The sequence below is a fragment of the Artemia franciscana genome, chromosome 2, assembly GCF_032884065.1.
Source record: "Artemia franciscana chromosome 2, ASM3288406v1, whole genome shotgun sequence".
NCBI lineage: Eukaryota > Metazoa > Arthropoda > Branchiopoda > Anostraca > Artemiidae > Artemia > Artemia franciscana.
The window spans coordinates 25,556,300-25,580,168 of NC_088864.1; the positions used below are offsets into that span (position 1 = coordinate 25,556,300).

The 23,869-nt window shown below is 34.5% G+C and overlaps 2 protein-coding genes across 2 annotated transcripts in view; both read left to right on the forward strand.

The window, feature by feature from the left end:
- Positions 1 to 23,869, forward strand: part of LOC136039258 (zinc finger protein 34-like) — a gene marked incomplete in the record, with an annotated part of 140,161 nt that overhangs the window by 75,524 nt on the left and 40,768 nt on the right.
- On the forward strand, positions 700 to 17,826 carry LOC136039271 (probable ATP-dependent RNA helicase DDX49). The gene is made up of 3 exons (XM_065722853.1): positions 700 to 810; positions 7,844 to 8,171; positions 17,669 to 17,826. Exons 1-3 carry the CDS (start codon positions 750 to 752, stop codon positions 17,784 to 17,786), a joined length of 507 nt encoding a protein of 168 aa, XP_065578925.1. The 5' UTR covers positions 700 to 749; the 3' UTR covers positions 17,787 to 17,826.

A 23,869-nucleotide genomic window follows, 5' to 3' on the forward strand; every position in this document is an offset into this window, starting at 1 on the left:
CTTTAAATTGATTAGCCTACTGGAATTTACCTATCCTATGCAATTGAAATATTTTACCTTTCCAGAGCATTAAGACAATCCATCACAATAAAAAAAAAAAAAATATCCAAGGCATCTTGAATGGAATGACTAAAAGAAGACAAATGAAAATCACAATTTGCAATCTAACAATTAAACTTCTGGCCACACAAATTGTATTAGGATACCCAGCTCTGAAATAATTGCTCAAGTAGCTTTGCAGTAACTTTAACTAATATTGCAATAACTTTATAAGTTTTTTCTTAACCATTTTATTATCTACCTATCCCCCCACCCAGTAAAAGATAAAACCCACCCACCCACACAAGAAAAAAGCCAGTTTTAACAAGGATAATAACATAGTTTCTAAGTCTATTTTAGTGCAACCTACCCAACAACAAAAATCTGGCTCAATAACTCACCACACTGGTACACAAAAGTGGTGCCTTCATCCTGGATCCATCTGAACACATACTCCATGATTACCTATAATTGAAACTTTTGCCCTCTTTCCGAGTTAACTTGAGACGAACGTACAAAATGTAAAAGTTGTTAAAAGTCAACTTTTCATTAACTTTCAGTCAACTTTTACAAATCGAACGCTAAAAGTTAACTCGGAATCACAAATAAAACGTCAGAATGCTGGTTTCAGTCAACTTGGAATGTGATTCGAACGCAACTTTGAATTGATTGAAATAGCGCTGATTTTGAAATTCATTAAATGCTTCAAAATGAAAAGTTTTCTAGAAATTGGTTTAAAATCATGGCTATTTAAGCCACTTGAAAGTATAGGTCAGAATGCATTATATTTAATGTTTTTTCTTGTAAATTTGGGTTATTGAGAAGTAAACATGTTAATAAAACATTTTTTACTTCATAATAGCTTATGAAGAAAAATTGTAGCCTAGTTAAAAAATTCTGAAAGCATTTTCACTGTTATATCGCAGAGCCACTCTAATGTGCAAATATTTAGCTCAAGTTATATATTTCCCATGCATCAATCTGGTTTAAATGTCTGTACCCATAAATTGAATAAACTGCAAATAGCTTGATTAACAGAGTATCTTATTCAGATTGCCAAGGAACAAAGTTACTTGTAGAATCAGAGGTTCATTCTAAATTGAAGTATAATTTTTATTTCTGTTTGCAAATTCCATCTTAAGCCCTTTAAACTCCCTCTAAGATTATACCTTTTTCTTTCATTTTAAATATGGCTAGAATATCACTCTTCTTAAAACTTGTTTACCTGTAAATTGAATCCACAGTGACAAAATTAAGAATTGGTAAACATGTAGAAAATACATAATACAGACTAAGCTAAATATTGGATAATGTTAGTAAGGATTGGTTTGGTTAAAATTGAATTTGCAACTGTATCTCATATATAGATTCAGAAATTTAGATCCTCTGATTATAAAGATAAGTTTGTTTCTTATATATCCAAATGTTCAATTAATCAAGATATTTACTAGCAAAATAAAGAAATAGAAATCATGTTAGAAATTTAAAATTTAGGCTATATATTTACATATGAGAGGAGAGAAAATTGGGGTAAAGTGTACTAAAATTACTTTAAAATTTGCTGACTACAATTTTCTTGTGTTAACTACCAGTTAATATGATTTGTGTAGGCTACTATATGTAAGCCTATGCATTCACATGTAGTAAACTTAACAGATAGGGAGGGGGGAGGGGTAAATTTGGGATTTAAAATTATATTTAGACTTAGAATCTTTATTAATTTTTATAATTATATATTTTATCATCCAAAATTATGCATAGTTTTGTATATTTGTTGTTTTGAAAGTAAAATATTATTTTGGTTAATGTAGTCATTATGAAACAGCACTGATTATCATAAGAAATTTCAATAGTCTTGCTGTCTTTGATCTATTGCAGTATAGTGAAATACAAACAAAAACAATGGGCACATTCACACACATGAATTAGTCCCTCTAGAAAAGTTATGAGATCAGCATAAAAATTAACATGAATATTTCTGAAGCATCCATCCAATCTGTTCTTCTGTTTGTATATAAAACCTGGCCTTGGAGGGGAAAGAAACTTGCTCCTTAGAAGTATTTATCACCTTTGTTTAAGACATATTCTACAAGTCATTTAATGGTCTTACATAACAAGTGATGAAGTTCAAAGGCAATGCACCCAAAAAGATTTCATCTCAGTAACAACATGAAAAACAACAACTAAATTCTTGGTAAATTTTCTTTGATGGTAAACCACACCTATATCCTGCAATAACCTTGCTTGTTGCCTCCTTTCAACTTGGAAAAGAAACCTGGTATCCAGGTGAAGAATCTCTTGCAAACATTAATTCAAAAGCTACTTATATCCTTTGCTGAAATTCTGCTGACACAGGTACCATTTGGGTAAGGATTAAGCAAAGAATACAGAAGAAGCTGCTGTAGACAGATTTTATTGGACAATATCAATCATTCCATTGTCTATTGGTGTTGGGCAGGACAGATTTTCATCTAGTTTCTGCCAAAACCAAAGTAAGGAAAAGTAAAAGATATATGAATTAACATGGTACCAAATAGCATGTTACTATGATATTACCTTCAGTGAACTCAGAAAAGAACATGAGATCCATAAAATGTTGACAGTCTGTGCTTTATATTGCAGACCTCTCTGTATTTCAGTGGTTGAAAACATATCAATTGTGACTTTTCTAGTCTTTAACTGACATTAAAAGACATTTTTATGGTAAAAATAAAACACTCTTGGTAACAAATATCCAGCATCTATGTTTAGTAGTCTTTCTGCTTTAAAAAAAATACAGTTTTGTTTTTTCTTAGCAGGTGTAGATAGGGTCTTTGTTTTTGAGTTTAGTTAATATAAAAATTGAGATTCTTGAAGAGTTGAATTCATCCACAAATGTTTTGCATATTTTCATAAGTCAGGGAGACTTTATGGTCTATTCATCATTTAATGGATTTGCTTACATAGGAATAGTGACTTTATGTCTTGTTTATTTCATATTGGTCATATATTTCATCTTTGGAATCCTGCTCAGCATGGTTTTCGAAAAAATAGGTCTTGTAATACTCAGCTTCTTGAGGTTATTTTGGACTTTCAATGTTTTGCCGATTTAGCTATACCCTTTGACTGCATTTACATCGACTTCTCGAAGGCATTCAACAAAGGGTCAATACCCACCCTTCTTAAAAAATCTGCAGCTTATAAATTGGGTAAAAAAACAATTGCATTTATTGCTGATTATCTAAATGGATGAACTCAGCAGGTTGTTGTTGGTGAAGCTATGTCATCCTCAATTGATGTGTTAAGTGGAGTCCCCCAGGGTAGCTGCCTGGGTCCAATTTTATTTTGTTTATTTATTAATGATCTGCCTTCCTCTGTTCAGCATTCTACTGTCAAGATGTTTGTGGATGATGTAAAACTTTATCTACCAGTACAAGACCAAAACGACATGCAACTTTTACAGAAGGATCTTGACTCTCTAACTTATTGGTGTGAATCTAATTCCATGTTCATAAACCCTTCTAAGTGTGTTGTTCTACACTATGCTTGTAAACTCCCACCTGTGCATACTTACCAGCTGTCTGGCATACAAATCCCTTCTAACGAAATAGTGCATGACCTTGGTGTTTACTTTGATACCCAATTGAAATTTGATAAGCATGTTTCGGAAATTGTAAAGAATGCAAATTATTGTTTATCATCTATAAGGAGAAGCTTTAGTAGGTTTAACCTTTGTAATTTCTTACTACTATACAAATCAATGGTCCGCCCTCTTCTTGAGTATAATACTTCTGTTTGGTTTCCATTAAGTCTAACAGATGAGCATAGGATAGAAAAGGTTCAGAGAAGGGCCACTAGATTGGTCCCATATCTTCAGCGCCTTTCTTATCTGCAGAGACTTTCTAGGTTTCAACTCCCATCATTGAAGTTTCGTAGCCGTTGCAATGACCTTGTAAATGTGTTTTGTATAATTAAAGGAGTGGATGATGTTGATCCAAATTTATTTTTTAAATTTAGCCATTATCACTCTACTCGTCAGCATGATTATAAATTATATCCCCCAAAACCACTGAAAAAAATTGGTTAATTATCTTTTGTTAGTAGAGTTGCCAGACCATGGAATGGTTTGCCTTTGGAGGTTGTCAAGGCAGAGAGTGTTTGAATTTTTAAGAGTGCATTAGTAAATACGCCTTTTTATTTAGACCCTTTTGTTTTGTAGTGTCATGTTATTTAGAAGTTTTTGCTGTTTAGTTTGTTGTTGCCAATTTACTTTAGATTAGTATTATGATTTTGTGTTTTTGCGACAAGCATTGATGCTTACCGCTATTCGTAATAATAAATAAATAAATATAACCCATTGACAACAGAGAAATTGTGTGTTCAATTCTTAAATCTCTGCTCCATATTCTATAACTGGTAAAACTTTTGTATTAATTATTCTTTTATGTATTTTTAGGTTTATAATTCCCATTATTTTCAGGTTTCTAAAAACTGCAGACACAGCCACTTTGCCTCTACTAATTGTTTTATTGACATGACTCTTTAAACTTCCATATTCCAATAAAACAGATCCGAAATATTCTATTCTTTTACTTACACTCAGTTCCTTATTATTAAATTTAAATCTATTATCATCTTCACCACTGACTTTCCTTTTTTTTAAAGATAATAACTTCACTCTTTTGAACATTCAGCCTTAATTTTTTCATCTGCAAATATTCTTCTATGAGACTCAGAAGCATCTGCAGATCTTGTGTTGTACTAGCCACCAAAGCAAAATCACCTGCAAATAATAAAAGTGATAGTTTCTTGGTCCCTAGACTAACTTTTGGTATATTATGCCAAATCTGAGAAGTAACCCAGGAAATCACTTTCCTCTATTTATTTTTCAGTGTATGTTTCTTCGTCGGTGTATCTTACTAATTGACCAAGAGATACTAGTAAAATCAAGATGTGCAAATTTTCTATTATTTTGTCATAGCAGTACAGGAATTCTCATCTTGAAAAATAAGGCATTACCAGTGCCAATTTAATTCAGATCTGGCCAAGCACTTAGGAAGTCAGTAATAAAACTAAAATTAAATAGTCAACGTTTCTTCCATTATTTACTTATGTTTATTTTTATTTGATTATGGTAATTTTGCTTTTTTTTTTTCCTTTTTTAATCTATGGGCTAATCTTTTGTAGATGATGGACACATTGATATTACACACATGGGTGCCACCCAGGGGTGGTCCAAGTTCAATGAACATCTCCAGCCATCCAAATTTCCATTCAGCCTTGGATTGTTTGTAGCTGCATATATAAGAAAAATAAATCATACACACAAACTGAGCATTAAGAATAATAATAACAGTAATACAACTTTGCTAAGAAATATATTTTTTTATTGGTAGCTTGTTTGCTCAGAAATAAATGGGACAACAAAATTTTATCCAATTATCTTTTCCTTTGGGTAGGCAAGCCATAAATAAAGATTTCTAAAGATTAAAGATCTGAATTTTGACACTCTAAAAATCTAAAAAGTCTCTTGAAAACATGAATTTGAACACAAATAGTTAAAAACAAAATAGAATTGGAATATGAATTCCTTTGGTGCTGCTTCAATTACTATTTGTTTATATGGAAACCATAATTTAGTTTTCTAATTCAAGTCTCAGATGCCTTCAACTAGCATATAAGTTAAAAGTTTGGCTTCAAAGAAAGGCAAATTCATTTGGCTTCAAAGAAAGGCAAATCCATTTATAGCTTTTTAAAATCTATTTCATCAGTTACTTTGTGCTCCATGGACAGTAAGACATGGCCTGAAAATATGAGGATTTGTCTTAACAAGGATATAAGCACCCCAGTTATACCTGTATTGAACATTAGCTGAAAATTTTATTTATTACCAACTGATAATATTTTTTTGTTGTATTCTTGCACGGTTTTGGGCCTGTTTTAAGAGGCTCAAGAGGGTGGAGCTGTATTGTTAAGGGCTTACAATAGACGGATTTGGCACCCATTTTTTCTGACTTCGTAGGGGTCTGTAGGATTCGTTTGTTTTTCAAGACCTTTAGGGGCTTGGTGTGGTGCTCCTAAGGTTGTGCTGTCCAGAGTGATTCCTGGGACATCATGAAAAGGGACATTATAGGGTGTTTTCATTATTGAGGAAATGATTCAGAGCAAAAACTCAATTGAAACAAAGATCATCGAGGTCCAACTAGCTCATCACAATGGCATTTTATAGCAATATTTGAGATTTGCTCATATGAAATATCTGCAAAATACAAAGAATTTCAGGGGTGAGCAGTCAAATTTTTTGAGAATTGTATGCATGCAACAAGAGAGGTTGAAAGCTCAACCCTTACTGTCAGTGTTAGATAATTGTGTTAAGCTTTACCAAGAGCCTCCACTTCTGCCTTATTAAGTATTATTATTATCAAGCTTGAAAGGAGGAAAGGGTGGAACCTTTCAACAATGGTAAAACCCTTTTGACCCCCCTCCATTAGAGTTTTCATAAGGTACATTGAAGCTTGGTGACAAAAATTCTTGGTATATCAGTCAAGACTGTTGAATTACTGCACCTTCAACCTTATTTGTTTGAAGAAATTTTTATTTTTCTCACCACTCTTGACAAGTATATCCTGTGTTCACATACTTTTATTTTGCTCTGACTGCCTTCCAGTAGTGAAGTTCTTACGTTTTTTTTGCTATAAATAATAATAATAAGAATTTATTTCTTTCTCACAAAAACACTATAAAACTATTATAATGTGGAGTAAAAACAATTAAATACACACAGAAAATGCAAAACTTACAAACAACGAAATATAATGACTATACAAATTTTTGTTTATATTAAATAAAAACAAAAAATAAAATAAACACAAAAAAATGAATAAACATAAACACGATAACGAACTATAGAGAAAAAAAAAATCAGTATTAAATGCACACACGAAATGAAATTCACAAAAAAGGTCATCCAACAGAAGATAAGTATAGAAAAAAATTTACAAGAGGATTATGTGGAGAAAGCCTATCAAGTGGAGTACCTGAGAGCTCCCTGTGTAGCTTTTCCAACTTTAATGTTATATCAGGTACACCATATTTACTAACTAGAATCCGATTATGTGTCCAAGGAGGAATGAAAAGGAGAAACTTACAGTACCTGAAATAACTGCTCTGGATTCTTTCTAAATCAATTTTTCTCAGGATGGGGTAAATTTCTGCTGTATAAAGGATGGATTGATCACAGTATGTAGAGTGGAGTTTAAATTTCTTTATCCAAATTGCATTCTCTTAGAAATACTGTAAACAGTGCGCTGAGGAGGAGACAAAGAAGTTGAAGCAAAATATAAAAACTCACACTTCTCTTTATTCAACAAAAGGCTAATTCCAGAAAAAGCATTGGAAACAGAAGATACCATTTTGGAGAGATCAGTCCTAGTCAGACTAATTAGGAGCAAATCATCAGCATAAGCCAGATAAGAAACATCTGAAAAATCAGGTAAATACGTAGAGGATATTTTCGCATGCACGCCATAAATAAAAATTTTAAAAAGTGTAGGTGACAAAACGTCACCTTGTTTTACGCCTAAGTACCTATGTTTGCTTTAGATTGGAGTTTACTGAGCTACAGCAGACATATTGTTACAAATGGTTGTACATCCCCCTAAATACTACAAAGGGGTATTCTAAAGTAACAAATTTATAATTGCTGGCCATTCATTTTGCCAAAAATAAAAATAGACTATTCCAATTGACAAAATTCAAGAAAAAGCCCTTTCTGATTACATCTAGGAAGGTTATGTTCCAACTTTTCTGACATATTTGATTTTAGGTTTACAAGATCCTACTCCTGTCCAGAAACATTGCATTCCAACAATTCTTAGTGGCAAAGATGTTGTAGCCTGTGCAAAAACTGGCAGTGGGAAAACTCTTGCGTTTGCCCTTCCCATATTACAGAAGCTCAATGAAGATCCCTTTGGTATTTTTGCTCTCATTCTAACCCCTACACGAGAATTAGCATATCAAATAGCAGACCAGTTTAGGATTATTGGCAAGTCAATTGGACTGAAGGATTGCGTCATTGTTGGTGGAATGGATATGGTTACTCAATCAATTGAGCTATCAAAGCATCCCCATATTGTTGTTGCAACCCCTGGAAGGTCTGTAGCTTTTTTTAATTTGCTTGATGAAAAAAAGATTAGTTGTATTCTCTAACTATTAAACAAATGAAAGTGAGTCTTCATTTAGTCTTTAGGGTGAGAACACCTTTTTGGATTTATTTGATTTTAAAGCCTGCTTGGGACTTGTATTATTAGTTAAGTGCTATGAACTTGAATTAATTCAGTGACCGTAGCTAATTTGGTCTGTTATTGCATGATATTTTGCTATGGGTAAAATTTACCTAGATTCCAGACATTCATTTGTAATTTGGATAAGCTTTACATGTATCACCTGACTGTAAACATTATTGATTGGTTTTGTCTTACACCCTTATATAGTCTTTGGAACGATTTCAACCTTTTTCTTAAGGTATGTCGACAGCGCCGAGTGGATCGTTTGGGAGCAAGGAGAAGAGGGAGAGAACAAGCCCGCAGCGCCATATAGGTGCCTACCGGTTTTAATCAGCCTTAAATTGCAGGGGACAGGTGAGCAGGTTTTGACGCTTCCCTTGTTCTGGATGATCTCAGTACAGCTATTCCACTGTCTCTCCAATTAAGTGAGATATCTATTGTATCTTTGTTTGCTACATACAATGTGGAGCCAGCAGCTTGTATGGTGTCCTGTCTTGAACTTTTTATGCCGTGCCTGTGCTGTAGGGACTGTTCACCCTGAGGAGCAAAAAATTTTTATTGATAACTTGTTTGGTGACTCGAAGTCAGCGATAACTGAGCTTAGACCAGGAAAAGATACTTAGCGCCTCATCATCTATATATATATACAAAAATAAGTTGTATGTTTATGTCTTTGTCCGCATATGACGTCATTATAAGTATATAAGGCATTGTATATGACGTCATTATAAGTATATAAGGGGGCGATTCAAAGAGAAATTTCAGTATAAATACTATAATGGCAGAAGAACCAGACGAGGAAGCTCCTCAAAGAGTTAATTAGAAGAGAAATTTTAGTATAAATCCTACAATGGCAGAAGAAACAGCCGAGGAAGCGGCTCAAAGAGTTAATGCCAAAAGGCTTGCGGCTAAAAGAGAAAGTAAGAAAAGAAAGCGTGCCGAGGAATCACAAGAACAACTTGAAAACAGGCTTGCGTCTCAAAGAGAAATTACCAAAAAAATCGTACCGAGGCATCACAAGAACAACATGAAAACAGGTTCGCGGTTCAAAGAGATAATACCAAAAGAAAGCGTGCCGAGGAATCACAAGAACAACGTGAAAACCGGCTTGAGGCTCAAAGAGAAATTACCGAAAAAATCGTACCGAGGCATCACAAGAACAACGTGAAAACAGGTTCGCGGTTCAAAGAGATAATACCAAAAGAAAGCGTGCCGAGGAATCACAAGAACAACATGAAAACCGGCTTGAGGCTCAAAGAGAAATTACCGAAAAAATCAGCCAAGGAATCACAAGAACAACGTGAAAACAGGCTTGCGGCTCAAAGAAATAATGCCAAAAGAAAGCGTGCCGAGGAATCACAAGAGCAACGTCAAAATTATCGCCTGGCATTCAGGTACAGTCCAGTCGATGATTATAGCTTGAATACATGTGTTCAATTTGGGACTATGTCTAAAATTTGTCCCTATTGCAAGGCCTTGAGATTTAATGGAGAAACAATGGGAATGTGTTGCGCCTCAAAAAAGATAAACTTCCTCAACTGGCTGCACCACCAGAGCCATTGAAGACTTTATGACGCTACAGACTGGGATAACGGGACACAAGGAATATAAATGACGACCAGGACATTCACAAATTACAGACCGGGACACAAATGACAACCGGGACACAGGAATATAAATGACGACCGGGACACAGGGACACAACTACAACGGGGACGCCGGAAGGGCACAGGGGGGATATATAAATGACGACGGGGACACAGGGAATATTCGATTAGCAATCACCATCAACAAGCTCAAGGGCAATCATTAGAAAAATGCGGTATAGATCTGAATACGGGTTGTTTTCCCATGGACAATTGTATGTTGCATGTTCAAGAGTCGGTAAACCTGACAATCTATTTATATTCACTGACAATGGGACAGTGAAGAATGTTGTATGTTCGCAAGTTTTACGTAGTTAAAAATATATATATATATATATCTACCTATATTCACAGGTGGGACACAGTGACACAACTACAATGGCGCGTAACGACTTACGCGCGCGGGGGGCTTGGGGGGGGGGCGCGAAGCGCCACACCAACAGCTAGTATATATATCTTACTAGCTGTTGGGGTGGCGCTTCGCGCCACCCCAACGCCTAGTTGGTGGGGCGCTTCGCGCCCCCCCCAAGCCCCCCCCCCCCGCGCGCGTAAGTCGTTACGCGCCATATTAGTTATGCGCCATTGTAGTTGTGTCCCTGTGTCCCACCTGTGAATATAGATAGATTTATATATGTGTTTCAAACTACGTAAAAATTGCGAATAAACAACATTCTTGGCTTTCCCATTGTCTGTGCATATACAAAGCCGTATGTATATACAACCGAATATACAACATTCTTCGCTGTCCAATTGTCGCTGCATATAAATACATTGTCAGGTTTACCGACCCTCGAACATGCAACGTACAATTGTCCATGGGAAAAACAATCAGTATTAAGATCTATACCACATTTTTCTAATGATTGACCTTGAGCTTTGTTAATGGTGATTGCAAATACTAATCGAATTGGGAATTGCAATCTTTTAAATTGAAAAAGCAGATCCGTTGGAATCATGGGAATGCGAGGAATAAGAACAGCCTCACCCTCATAAGGCCCTGTCAAGATTGTGGCCTCTATTAGGTTTTCCATTGTTTTTTTTACGGCAAGTCGCGTGCCATTGCAAAGCTTTGGTGGGTTGATATTTCTTAAAAGTATTATTGGTACGCCTATTTTTAGTTGTAGCACGTGTGGTGGAAACCCTGAAGGACCTATGGAATTTAAAAATTCAGATGGATAATTAACCGCTTCATTTGGTTCCAAAACTGTGTCGACTGACTTGTAAAGGACTGCCTGGTCTCGAATCTTGGTCAAAACAATATTGTTGATTTCGTGGACGTCTATATTTTTGGGTGCGAGAATCGCTCTTTCACTTAGCCATTTATTATTTTTATAATTTTTTAGAATATTCGGAAATACTTTTTCAATCAATTCATTTTTGGACGTCACTAAATTACAGAAATCAGCAGGTAGTTGTATACGTCCTGAAATTGAGTCTAGTGTTTGACCAGAGTCATCGTTTTGCAATCGGACACGCATATTTGTAGTTAATTTTAATATTTTTACGTGTGGTCATAAATTAGAATTTTTTAGGCAAGTATTCATTTTGTCTGCAGGAGTTAAACTACGTAAAAATTGCGAATATACAACATTCTTGGCTTTCCCATTGTCTCTGCATATACAAAGCCGTATGTACTAATAATGACATCATATGCAAACGCTCTTTTTACAAACAAACAAACATGCATACACACAACTCGTTTTTATATAGATAGATAGATAGATAGATACAATACAAATTAACTGCGTAAAACTTGCGAATATACAACATTCTTCGCTGTCCAATTGTCGCTGCATATAAATAGATTGTCAGGTTTACCGACCCTCGAACATGCAACGTACAATTGTCCATGGGAAAAACAATCAGTATTAAGATCTATACCACATTTTTCTAATGATTGACCTTGAGCTTTGTTAATGGTGATTGCAAATGCTAATCGAATTGGGAATTGCAATCTTTTAAATTGAAAAGGCAGATCCGTTGGAATCATGGGAATGCGAGGAATAAGAACAGCCTCACCCTCAAAAGGCCCTGTCAAGATTGTGGCCTCTATTAGGTTTTCCATTGTTTTTTTTACGGCAAGTCGAGTGCCATTGCAAAACTTTGGTTGGTTTATATTTCTTAAAAGTATTATTTGTACGCCTATTTTTAGTTGTAGCACGTGTGGTGGAAACCCTGAAAGATCTATGGAATTTAAAAATTCAGATGGATAATTAACCGCTTCATTTGGTTCCAAAACTGTGTCGACTGACTTGTAAAGGGCAGCCTGGTCTCGAATCTTGGTCAAAACAATATTGTTGATTTCGTGGACGTCTATATTTTTGGGTGCGAGAATCGCTCTTTCACTTAGCCATTTATTATTTTTATAATTTTTTAGAATATTCGGAAATACTTTTTCAATCAATTCATTTTTGGACGTCACTAAATTACAGAAATCAGCAGGTAGTTGTATACGTCCTGAAATTGAGTCTACTGGGAGCTTTCCGTTTCCAATTGTCAGCAATTGATCTGAAAAGGTTTGACCAGAGTCATCGTTTTGCAATCGGACACGCATATTTGTAGTTAATTTTAATATTTTTACGTGTGCCCATAAATTAGAATTTTTCAGGCAAGCATTCATTCGTCTTCAATGGCTCTGGTGGTGCAGCCAATAGAGGAAGTTTAACTTTTCCTGAGGCGCAACACATTCCCATTGTTTCACCATTGAATTTCAAGGCCTTGCAATAGGGACAAATTTTAGACATTGTCCCGATTTGAACACATCTACTCAAGCTATAATCATCGACTGGGTTGTACCTGAATGCCAGGCGATAACTTTCAGGTTGCTCTGATTCCTCGGCACGCTTTCTTTTCTTACTTTCTCTATCAGCAGCAAGCCTGATTTCTTGCTGTTCTTGTGATTCCTCTGCACGCTTTCTTTTCTTACTTTCTCTATCAGCAGCAAGCCTGATTTCTTGCTGTTCTTGTAATTCCTCGGCACGCCTTCTTTTTTCACTTTCTCTTTTAGCAGCAAGTCTGCTTCCGCGTTGCTCTGGTAGTTCCTCAGCACGCTTTCTGTTCTTTTTTTCTCTATCAGCCTCAAGCCTGTTTCCTTGCTGTTCTTTTGATTCCTCGGCACGCTTTCTGTTCTTTCTTTCTCTATCAGCCTCAAGCCTGTTTCCTTGCTGTTCTTTTGATTCCTCGGCACGCTTTCTGTTCTTTCTTTCTCTATCAGCCTCAAGCCTGTTTCCTTGCTGTTCTTTTGATTCCTCGGCACGCTTTCTTTTCTGACTTTCTCTATCAGCAGCAAGTTTTTTGGCATAGACTCTTTGAGCATCTTCATCGGCTTTTGCCATGGTAAGTTCATCAGTCATTGTAAACTTAAACATTAATAGATTTCTACGTGAACATATGTCTTAAATATCTTGAATGACGTCACCGTCAAAGCAAAAATGACGACAACTAATTTCATGACGTCAATCAACACAGAAACATGACGTCACCTGATCCACAGACAGACACACAGACAGACAACTTATTTTTATATATATAGATAGATATGTATAAAAATAAGTTGTCTGTCCGTTACGCCAGATTATATCTTCTATATATATAAAAGAAAACAAACTAGAATGTAAAAACTAGAAATTGCATAAATATTTCGAAATATTTTGACAATAGATTAAAGTAATTCGAAAAAAGAAAAATGGCAAAAAACTTAAAAAAAAACTAAAAAGAAAAAACTAAAAAAACATTAAAAATTAAAAAAAGAAAAAACCTAAAAAGAAAAAACGTAAAAAAATAAAAAAGATAAAAAATTAAAAAAAACTAAAAAAAGCTAAAAAACTAAAAAAAAACTGGGAATTGCACAAACATTTCAATATATTTTGACAATAGATTAAAGTAATTCGAAAATCTTAAAACAGATACCCCAAATTTGAGGTTTAATATAAATTGTTGGAGCTTTAGCATGCTTGGCACGTAAAGATTTTTCCAAGTGTCAATGTTAGAATGAACATTGACAAATTGAAGAAAACAAATCAATAAAAAGAAGAAACTAAAAAAAAGAAAAAACTAAAGAAGAAACTGTATCTATATATATAAAAAACCAATATATATATAAATAAGTTGTCTGTCTTTTATGTCTGTTACACTATGTCTGTTACGCCAGATTATATCTTATCTATATATAAAAATAAGTTGTATGTATTTTTGTATTGAGGGTTTGCATATGACGTCTAAAAAATAAAGAAGAAACGGAAAACTGAAAAAAGAAAAATGGTAAAAAACTAAAAAGAAAAAATTAAAAAAAAACAAAAAAAATGAAAAAAATAAGAAAAGAAAAAACTTAAAAAGAAAAAATGTAAAAAAAAAATAAAAAGAAAAAAAAAACTAAAAAAAAGCTAAACAACCTAAAAAGAAAAAACTAAAAAAACTGGGAATTGCACAAATCTTTCAATATATTTTGACAAAAGATTAAGGTAATTCGAAAACCTTAAAACAGATACCCAAAATTTGAGGTTTATTATAAATTGTTGGAGCTTTAGCTTGCTTGGCACGTAAAGATTTTTCCAAGTGTCAATGTTAGAATGAACATTGACAAATTGAAGAAAACAAATCAATAAAAAGAAGAAACTTAAAAAAGAAAATCTAAAAAAGAAAAAAACTAAGAAAAGAAAAAACTAAAAAAGAAAAAAAAAACTGAAATGAAAATGTATCTATATATCTATATAAATGACGACCGGGACACTCAAAGAGAAATTACAGACTGGGATACCGGGACACAAATGACGACCGGGACACAGGGATATATATATATATATATATATATATATATATATATATATATATATATATATATATATATATATATATATATATATATATATATATGTATATATATATATATATATATATATATATATATATATATCTTCTATATATATAAAAATAAGTTGTCTGTCTGTCTGTGGATCTGTGGATCAGGTGACGTCATGTTTCTGTGTCGACTGACGTCATGTTTTCGACTGACGAAATTACGAAATTACATTGGGACACAAATGGCGACCAGGACACCGGCACATAGGGAATATAAATGACGACCGGGACACTCAAAGAGAAAGCGACCGGGACACAAGGAATTTTCAATTAGCAATCACCATCAACAAAACACCGTCAACAAACCATCACAAATGACGACCGGGACACAGGGAGTATAAATGACGACCAGGAAATAAGTAAAAAAAAACTAAAAAAAAGGTAAAAACTACAAAAAAACTAAAAAGAAAAAAACAAACTAAAAACTAATAAAAAAACTAAAAAAGCCAAAAAACTAAAAAAACTAAAAAATAAAAAAAACTAAAAAAAGGAAAGAAAAAGAAAAATAAAGGAGGAAAAACAAAACTAAAAAAATAAAAATAAAAAAAAACTAAAAAGAAAAAAGAAAAAAAAACTAAAAAAACTAGAAAAATGTAAAAACCAAAAAAACTAAAAAGAAAAAAGGGGAAAAATACAAAAATTTATTTCATCATTTACCATTCCAAAATCGAATGTATATACAGACTGGGACACCGGAATACAAATGACGACCGGGACACAGGGAATATAAATGACGACCGGGAAACAGGGACACAACTGCAACGGGGGTGCCGGGGGGCACAGGGGGATATATAAATGACGATGGGGACACAGAGAATGTTCGATTAGCAATCACCATCAACAAAGCTCAAGGGCAATCATTAGAATCATGAGGTATAACTAAAAAAAACTAAAAAAAAGGCAGAAAACTAAAACCTAAAAAAAAAGACCAATGCAAAAACGAATGTATATACAGACTGGGACACCGGGACACGAATGACGACCGGGACACCGGGACACAAGGAATATCAATGACGCCCGGGACCCTCAAAGAGAATTCACAGACTGGGACACCGGGACATAAATGACGACCGGAACACATGGAATATAAATGACGACCGGGACACCGGGGGGCACACGGGGATATATAAATGACGACGGTGACACAGGGAATCGTCGACTAGCAATCACCATCAACAAAGCTCAAGGGCAATCATTAGAATCATGAGGTATAGATCTGAATACGGATTGTTTTCCCATGGACCATTATATGTTGCATGTTCAAGAGTCGGTAAACCTGACAATCTATTTATATGCACAGACAATGGGACAGCAAAGAATGTTGTATATTCGCAAGTTTTACGTAGTTAAAAACATATATATATATATATATATATATATATATATATATATATATATATATATATATATATATATATATATATATATATGTATATATATATATATATATATATATCTATCTATATTCACAGGTGGGACATAGGGACACAACTACAATGGCGCGTAACGACTTACGCGCGCGGGGGGGCTTGGGGGGCGCGAAGCGCCCCCACCAACTAGGTGTTGGGGTGGCGCGAAGCGCCACCCCAACAGCTAGTATATATATATATATATATATATATATATATATATATATATATATATTCACAGGTGGGACACAGGGGCACAACTACAATGGCGCGTAACTAATATGGCGCGTAACGACTTACGCGCGCGGGGGGGGGGGGCTTGGGGTGTAACTAGGTGTTGGGGTGGCGCGAAGCGCCAACAGTTGTGTTCCTGTGTCCCGGTCGTTATTTATCTTCTAGCTATAAACACGTTAAAATCGAAACCAAGCACTATCTAGTTCTAATTGCGACGTTTGTGACTCACCTCCTTCGCCTTCAACGCAGCATTTTACACCATAACAATTGTTTGTGGAAATGTCCAAGTAAGAATGCCAAGAAATAGCTCATCAAAATTTTCCTCCAGCCAATTGACTCCAATTTGATATAACTTATGGTACCCCAGGAGAAAATGGCCGAGCCCATCGTTCTCCACATCACATGTTGGGCAATTTTTCTTTCCTTCAGTATTTCGTCTAAATCTCTAGAATTTGCTTCCTTCAGGTGGCAGGCCTTACCGTCATTCCATAAATTTGAAAAAAACTGCCTCATTAATAGTACGATGCAAGCTGTAAAATATAAAAGTCACGAGAGTCGAAAGTAATACTATGTAGTCTCTTCCACAACTATACTTGAAGTTATCATACCATCTTTTGGGAGCATGTTGCAAAATATAAGTAATTTTGTTTTATAAAAGGTTATTGCTGATTTGCTATCTTTTTTTGTTAAAAGTGTCGTGGGCGTCTTGATTAGCTTACTCTTTTAAACAAGCTTAATGTTTTTCTGGGTCATATTCTTCATTCGTTGAGTTATGAAATGCTTATCGATAGAATTTGGCTTGGAACTTTATCTGGGATGCAATTTTTAAGGTCTCACCACAACTTCATTAGTTGGTATGGTATGGAGTAGCTTCATTTCTTTGTTACGTAGCGGTCTAGCACAATTATGGTAGTTTCCACCCAAGGGAGGGAAAATCGTCCCAAAGTCTTCTCATAAAAAATGTCTATTGTGCAATCTTCATGTTGTTCTAAATGTGCTCTCTGGGTTTATATTTCTTCGAACTAATCCCTGCTATTAGTTTCAGACGAAATCCAATATTTCAATAACATTTTTTAATCACTTAGGAAAATGATTTCTTTCCTTTGTTTTGAGCCGCCTAAACAGTAAGAACTCTCTTTAGCCAACTTTGAGAATGCTTGACATAAATTTTTACCCTCAAGGCTTGTTTTTTCTTCATAAGTTTTATTTTATGTTTTAGACTGGCTGATCACCTTGAGAGAGAGCATGATTTTACATTAAAGAAAATTAAGTTTCTGGTTTTGGACGAGGCAGATAGACTGTTAGAAGGAAACTTTGATGAACAAGTAAGTGATTGAAAGACAGCAGATCTCTTTTTAGGGAATGAAAAAACAAAATGCTGATAAGTGCTACGAATGCGATACTAGATTAAATACTGCCCCTGTATCAGAGTGACTTCTTTATGTGAAGTTTGTCCCAAATAGAATGTGACCACAATAATTTAATTTACATAGGCTTTCACTATAATGCTTATCATTCCTATTTACGTTTGTGTCTACGGGGGGGGGGGCATCCTCTGACAGATAGACTTATGGGTAACGAATAAGCTTGTCCTGACCTAAATTAACTCTTTTCTTTCTTTTTTGAAGAACAGAGATCTTTTATATTTTCTCAGAATTGGATTATTGCGGCCGTAGTCAAGAGAGTCAGAGACTTAGCAATATACCTTTTTTTGTAAGGTATCCGGTATATTCAAGTATATCAAACACAATAAGTTTTGAGGGACTTCTGGTGATATTCTTCTTAGACTGTACTTTTATAATGAAAACACTTGCCTTGTTTTTTTTTCAGACTCCGAAAGCATAATTCAAACACAAGTGTCTAAAGTAGAAGCCACATTCATTGTCAAAAGCATAAAATAGTTGATAAAGATCTTTTGCATTTGGCTTTTTATCAAGTTAAAAGCTTAGGTTTTTAGGCGTCAGAACTACTACTACTACAATTACTACTTCTACTGCGATTACTAGAGAGGCTAAGTACATCAAGAGGGAAGTCTCAGGTAATGTAGATTGGGAAGTTGAACTAAATCAAAATACATTCTTTTCAGACAGGTTGTCAAAAGGACGTACCCGTTTTCTGTTTTTTTTTTTTTTCTGTAAACATCCATAGTTCGGCTTACGATTTTTGGGTTAGGGAGTCTTTTTCAACAGTTTTAACAACATACACCCCTCTGAAAATCTTTACATAAATAGGATTGTTCAATTTAGTTTTATACCTCCTCTAGTGAACCTGAAAAGTAAAACTAAATACCATTACCAAAAAATCTATCTATGCTCTTTGAGAACCTCGGTACACTTACACTCTTGTGATCTTGTTAAATTGTAAGAGCAGAAGTAGTAAAAGCAGGGCTGCCACAAAGTCCCTGAAGTCTCTGGAAGTCCCTAAACCTGGCTTTAGTCCATATTGGTCCCTAAATCAGTGCTCAGGTCCCTTAAAAAAATTTCTCGATCAACATTCTTCCATATTAGTTGAATATCTCATGTCTAAGTAATGGAAGCCGCTATGCAAGGTATGGTATTTCACTCTTGGTTTCATGTAAGTCATTTTCAACATGCGTTCTTGTGACCATAATTCTGTTTCACTGCTGCAACGTTACTGTATGAATGAACGATACTATAAAGTAGTGAAAAGGATTGACACCCTTTGCCTCTGGAGTCATCTTAGGATATTTTTTTTATCCCAGCTTTCAGGAGATTGTGCTAGATACTTGGGCCTAGTTAGCCTTGAATTCTAAGCGGCTGGTTATTTTGTCAGTATTATACTAGATACGTTTTTCTTTTATCCTAGCTTTCAGGAGAGTTAATTATTTTGTCAGTGTTTTGCCAGATACATGGACCAGCCTTGGATTTTAGGGAGTTGAGGGGTAATAGCCTCTTGGCATAACTGCTCTTAGCTTCTCTTCTTTTTTCAGATGGTAACTGCTTATAACTGAATTTAAATGGGAAAGTGCAAATATAAAAATATTTGGCTTGAGGAGAAAGACGAAACAGGGCACCAATTGAAAAAGTGGTTCAAAGCAGTCCCAGGAGATGTACGTTTTATTTCAACGTAAAATTCAACGTACAACGTACATTTTATTAAAAGACGATAATTAGAAGAACAAACCATTTCATATATTAGACTTAGTTAGCTTTCAGATTCTTTAAGGCTGGTTTCTTACTTTTCAAATAAAAAGAAAAAGCCATAGTGTCTTTCCTGTTGATAATTCATCAGCTGCCTGACGAAGGATTAAAGATAGCCTAATATTGTCCTTATCGATGAACCATATAGGACCAAACAGAAAGCAGGTCGTCCTCAATTGGGGTAGGATGATGTCGGAAAGAAATGTTTTAGGAAAATAGGAATTTCTTGGAAGGGTATAAAGATGATCCGGGTTGCGGCGGTAGCTAGCAACCTAATTAGAGATAGCAGACAAAGGTTAAATCTCTTCATTAATTTGGCTTTTGGTATTGTCTTAGGGGCATTCTTCCATCGCCTTTTAAAAGATCTTCCTGGAGGTGACTAACTGGGAATTTCTTTTTAAAATTTTAATTTATGTTTATAATTCCGTATGTTAGATATTCTTTCTGCTGAAGAATTGAGCCCCATTCTCCTACGTAGTAGGTAGGTATTCTTACTATTGTGACATCGGAGGCTTATCTATCTTCTATATATTATCTATATATATATATTGTTTGTCTGTCTGTTGACTGACGTCATGTTTGTGTGTCGACTGACTTCATTATAAGGATTAAGCATTATGCCGTCATGAAGTTGTTTGTCGACTCACATCATGTTTGTCGACTGACAAAATTACAGACCGGGACACAGGAGACACAAATAACGACCGGGACACAGGGAATATAAATGACGACCGGGACACTCAAAGAGAAATTACAGACTGGGACACCGGGACACAAATGACGACCGGGACACAGGGAATAGAAATGACGACCGGGACACAGGGACACAACTACAACGGGGACGCCGGGGGGCACAGGGGGATAAACAAATGACGACGGGGACACAGGGAATGTTCGATTAGCAATCACCATCAACAAAGCTCAAGGGCAATCATTAGAATAATGAGGTATGGATCTGAATACGGTTTTTTTTTCCCATGGACAATTGTATGTTGCATGTTCAAGAGTCGGTAAACCTGACAATCTATTTATATGCACAGACAATGGGACAGCGAAGAATATTGTATATTCGCAAGTTTTACGTAGTTAAAAACATAAATATATCTATCTATATTCACAGGTGGGACACAGGGACACAACTGCAATGTCGCGTAACTAATATGGCGTGTAACGACTCACGCGCGTGGGGGGCGTGGGGGGCTTTGGACTCATCCATACAATCACATAGGTCAAAGAGCATAGCCATACACAATCAACCATAAAAAATAATCCATGGACAGGCAGTCATGTCGTCAATAAGTATAAGTCTTCATTTACCAAACAATAGAAAAAATAATATAGACAAATAATTCAGAGGCAACAACCCAACACAAGGGCTCATCAGGAGAATACACTGGCCTATATAGGGTTTCGCCACTTTAAACCGATTGTCAGGTTTACCGACTCTTGAATATGCAACATATAATTGTCCATGGGAAAAACAATCCGTATTCAGATCTATACCTACCTCATTATTCTAATGATTGCCCTTGAGCTTTGTTGATGGTGATTGCTAATCAAACATTCCCTCTGTCCCCATCGTCATTTATATATCCCCCTGTGCCCCTCGGCGTCCCCGTTGTAGTTGTGTCCTTCCAGTCGTCATTTATAGTCGACAAACATGACGTCAGTCGACACACAAACATGACATCAGTCGACACACACGTCCGGTCGGTATATACATTTGTTTTTGAATTGGTATATGATGAAATAAATTTTTTGTTTTTTTCATTTTTTCTTTTTAGTTTTTTTTTGGTTTTTACTTTTTTTTTAGCTTTTTTAGTTGGTTTTCTTTTTTCTTTTTATTTTTTTATGTAGTTTTTACCTTTTTTATTTTTTTTTATTTTTATTTTTTTTTTAGTTTTCTCCTTTGTTTTTCAGTTTTTTCCTTTTTTTAGTTTTTTTTTTCTTTTTCAGTTTTTAGTTTTTTTGTAGTTTTTTTTTATTATTTTTTAGTTTCTTTTTTCTTTTTAGTTTTTTTGTAGTTTTTACCTTCTTTTTTAGTTTTTTTTTCCTTTTTTAGTTTTTAGTCTTTTTTTAGTTTTTTTTTCTTTTTTAGTTTTTAGTTTTTACCTTTTTTTAGTTTTTTTTTTAGCTTTTTTTAGTTTTTTCAGTATTTTCTTTTTAGTTTTTTTTTGTAGTTATTTCCTTTTTTAGTTTTTTTCTTCTTTCGTATTAATGCGAAAGCCACGGTTCGAACCTGGAACCTCTCGGACCTAGAACCTGGAACATAACGCTTTACCAACTCAGCTACTTCGGCTTGAATACATCCGTTTTTGAAGTGGTATATTGTGAAATAATTCAGACGTCATATGCAGACAAACACGACGTCAGTCGACAGACAGACAGACACACAAACGAACAACTTATATATATATATATATATATATATATATATATATATATATATATATATATATATATATATATATATATATATATATATATATATATATATATATATATATATATATATAGATAAGTTGTATGTTTGTGTGCTTGTCCGCATATGACGTCATTATAAGTATATAGGATTTTGTGTATGACGTCACTATAAGAATATAAGGGGGCGATTTAAAGAGAAATTTTAGTATAAATCCTGCAATGGTAGAAGAAACAGCCGAGGAAGCTGCTCAAACAGTTAATTAAAAGAGAAATTTTAGTATAAATCCTATAATGGCAGAAGAAACAGCCGAGGAAGCTGCTCAATGAGCTAATGCCAAAAGGCTTGCGACTAATAGAGAAAGTAAGAAAAGAAAGCGTGCCGAGGAATCACAAGAACAGCGTGAAAACAGGCGTGCGTCTCAAAGAGAAATTACCAAAAAAATTGTGCCGGGGAATCACAAGAAAAACTTGAAAACAGGCTTTCGGCTCAAAGAGAAATTGCCAAAAGAAAACGTACCGAGGAATCACAATAGCAACGTGAAAACTGGCTTGAGGCTCAAAGAGAAAATGCCAAAAGAAAGCGTGCCGAGGATTGAAGACTTTGTTTAATGGAACTACGTCAGAATCTAAGCGTTTTTTTTATCAAACATCCGAAAATATAACTCATGTTTCCAAATGATGTCGTTTGGTGCCCAAATCGTAAATCAAGATGAGTTTATGCCTACTTTCAAAGTAAAAAGGCAAATGTATCATAGAGCAGGGTTCCTTCTACCATTCTCAGGTGAGGATCATAAATTTTTACAACTGTACTTCATCACTGATAGCAATTCTGAATTGAATGCACGTTGCAAAAGTTCTCCCGACGTTGAAAGCTCTATCGTTTCCCAATTGCAACATCTTTTCCACGAAAACAATGATTTAGTGTGCTTAGTGTGGCGAACATGTGCGTAGAAACAACGCTCCAACTATCGGGGAAGTGGCAATCGTTATGGTCGGTGTTCAGTTTTTACCTCGAGATATTATTCTTCATAAGCGAAACGCTCAGTTAGTAAGAATTGCTGAAACTCATCGATGCTACAATGCCCTACAATATCCTATCATTTTTTGGGATGGAGCTGACGGCTATCACTTTAATAATCTATATATATATATATATATAAATAAGTTGTTTGTTTGTGTATCTGTCTGTCTGTCCGCATATAACGTCTGAATTATTTCATCATATACCAATTTAAAAACGAATGTATTCAAGCCGAAGTAGCTGAGTTGGTAAAGCGTTATGTTCCAGGTTCTAGGTCCGAGTGGCTCCAGGTTCGAACCTCGGCTTTAACATTAATACAAAAGAAGAAAAAAACTAAAAAAGGTAAAAACTACAAAAAAATAAAGAGAAAATACTAAAAAACTAAAAAAGCCAAAAAACTAAAAAAAAACTAAAAATAACATAAAAAGGTAAAAAACTAAAAACTAAAAAAGAAAAAAACTAAAAAAAGGTAAAAACTACAAAAAAACTAAAAAAAAACAACTAAAAACTAATAAAAAAACTAAAAAAAAAACTAAAAAAACTAAAAACTGAAAAAGAAAAAACTAAAAAAGGAAAAAAACTGAAAATTAATGGAGAAAAAGGAAACTAAAAAAAATAAAAATCAAAAAATCAAAAAGGTAAAAACTTAAAAAAACTAAAAAGATAAAGGAAAAAAACTAAAAAAGCTAAAAAAAAGGTTAAAAACCAAAAAAACAAAAAAGAAAAAAGGAAAAAAAAACAAAAAATTTATTCATCATATACCAATTCAAAAACGAATGTATATACAGACTGGGACACAGGGAATATAAATGAC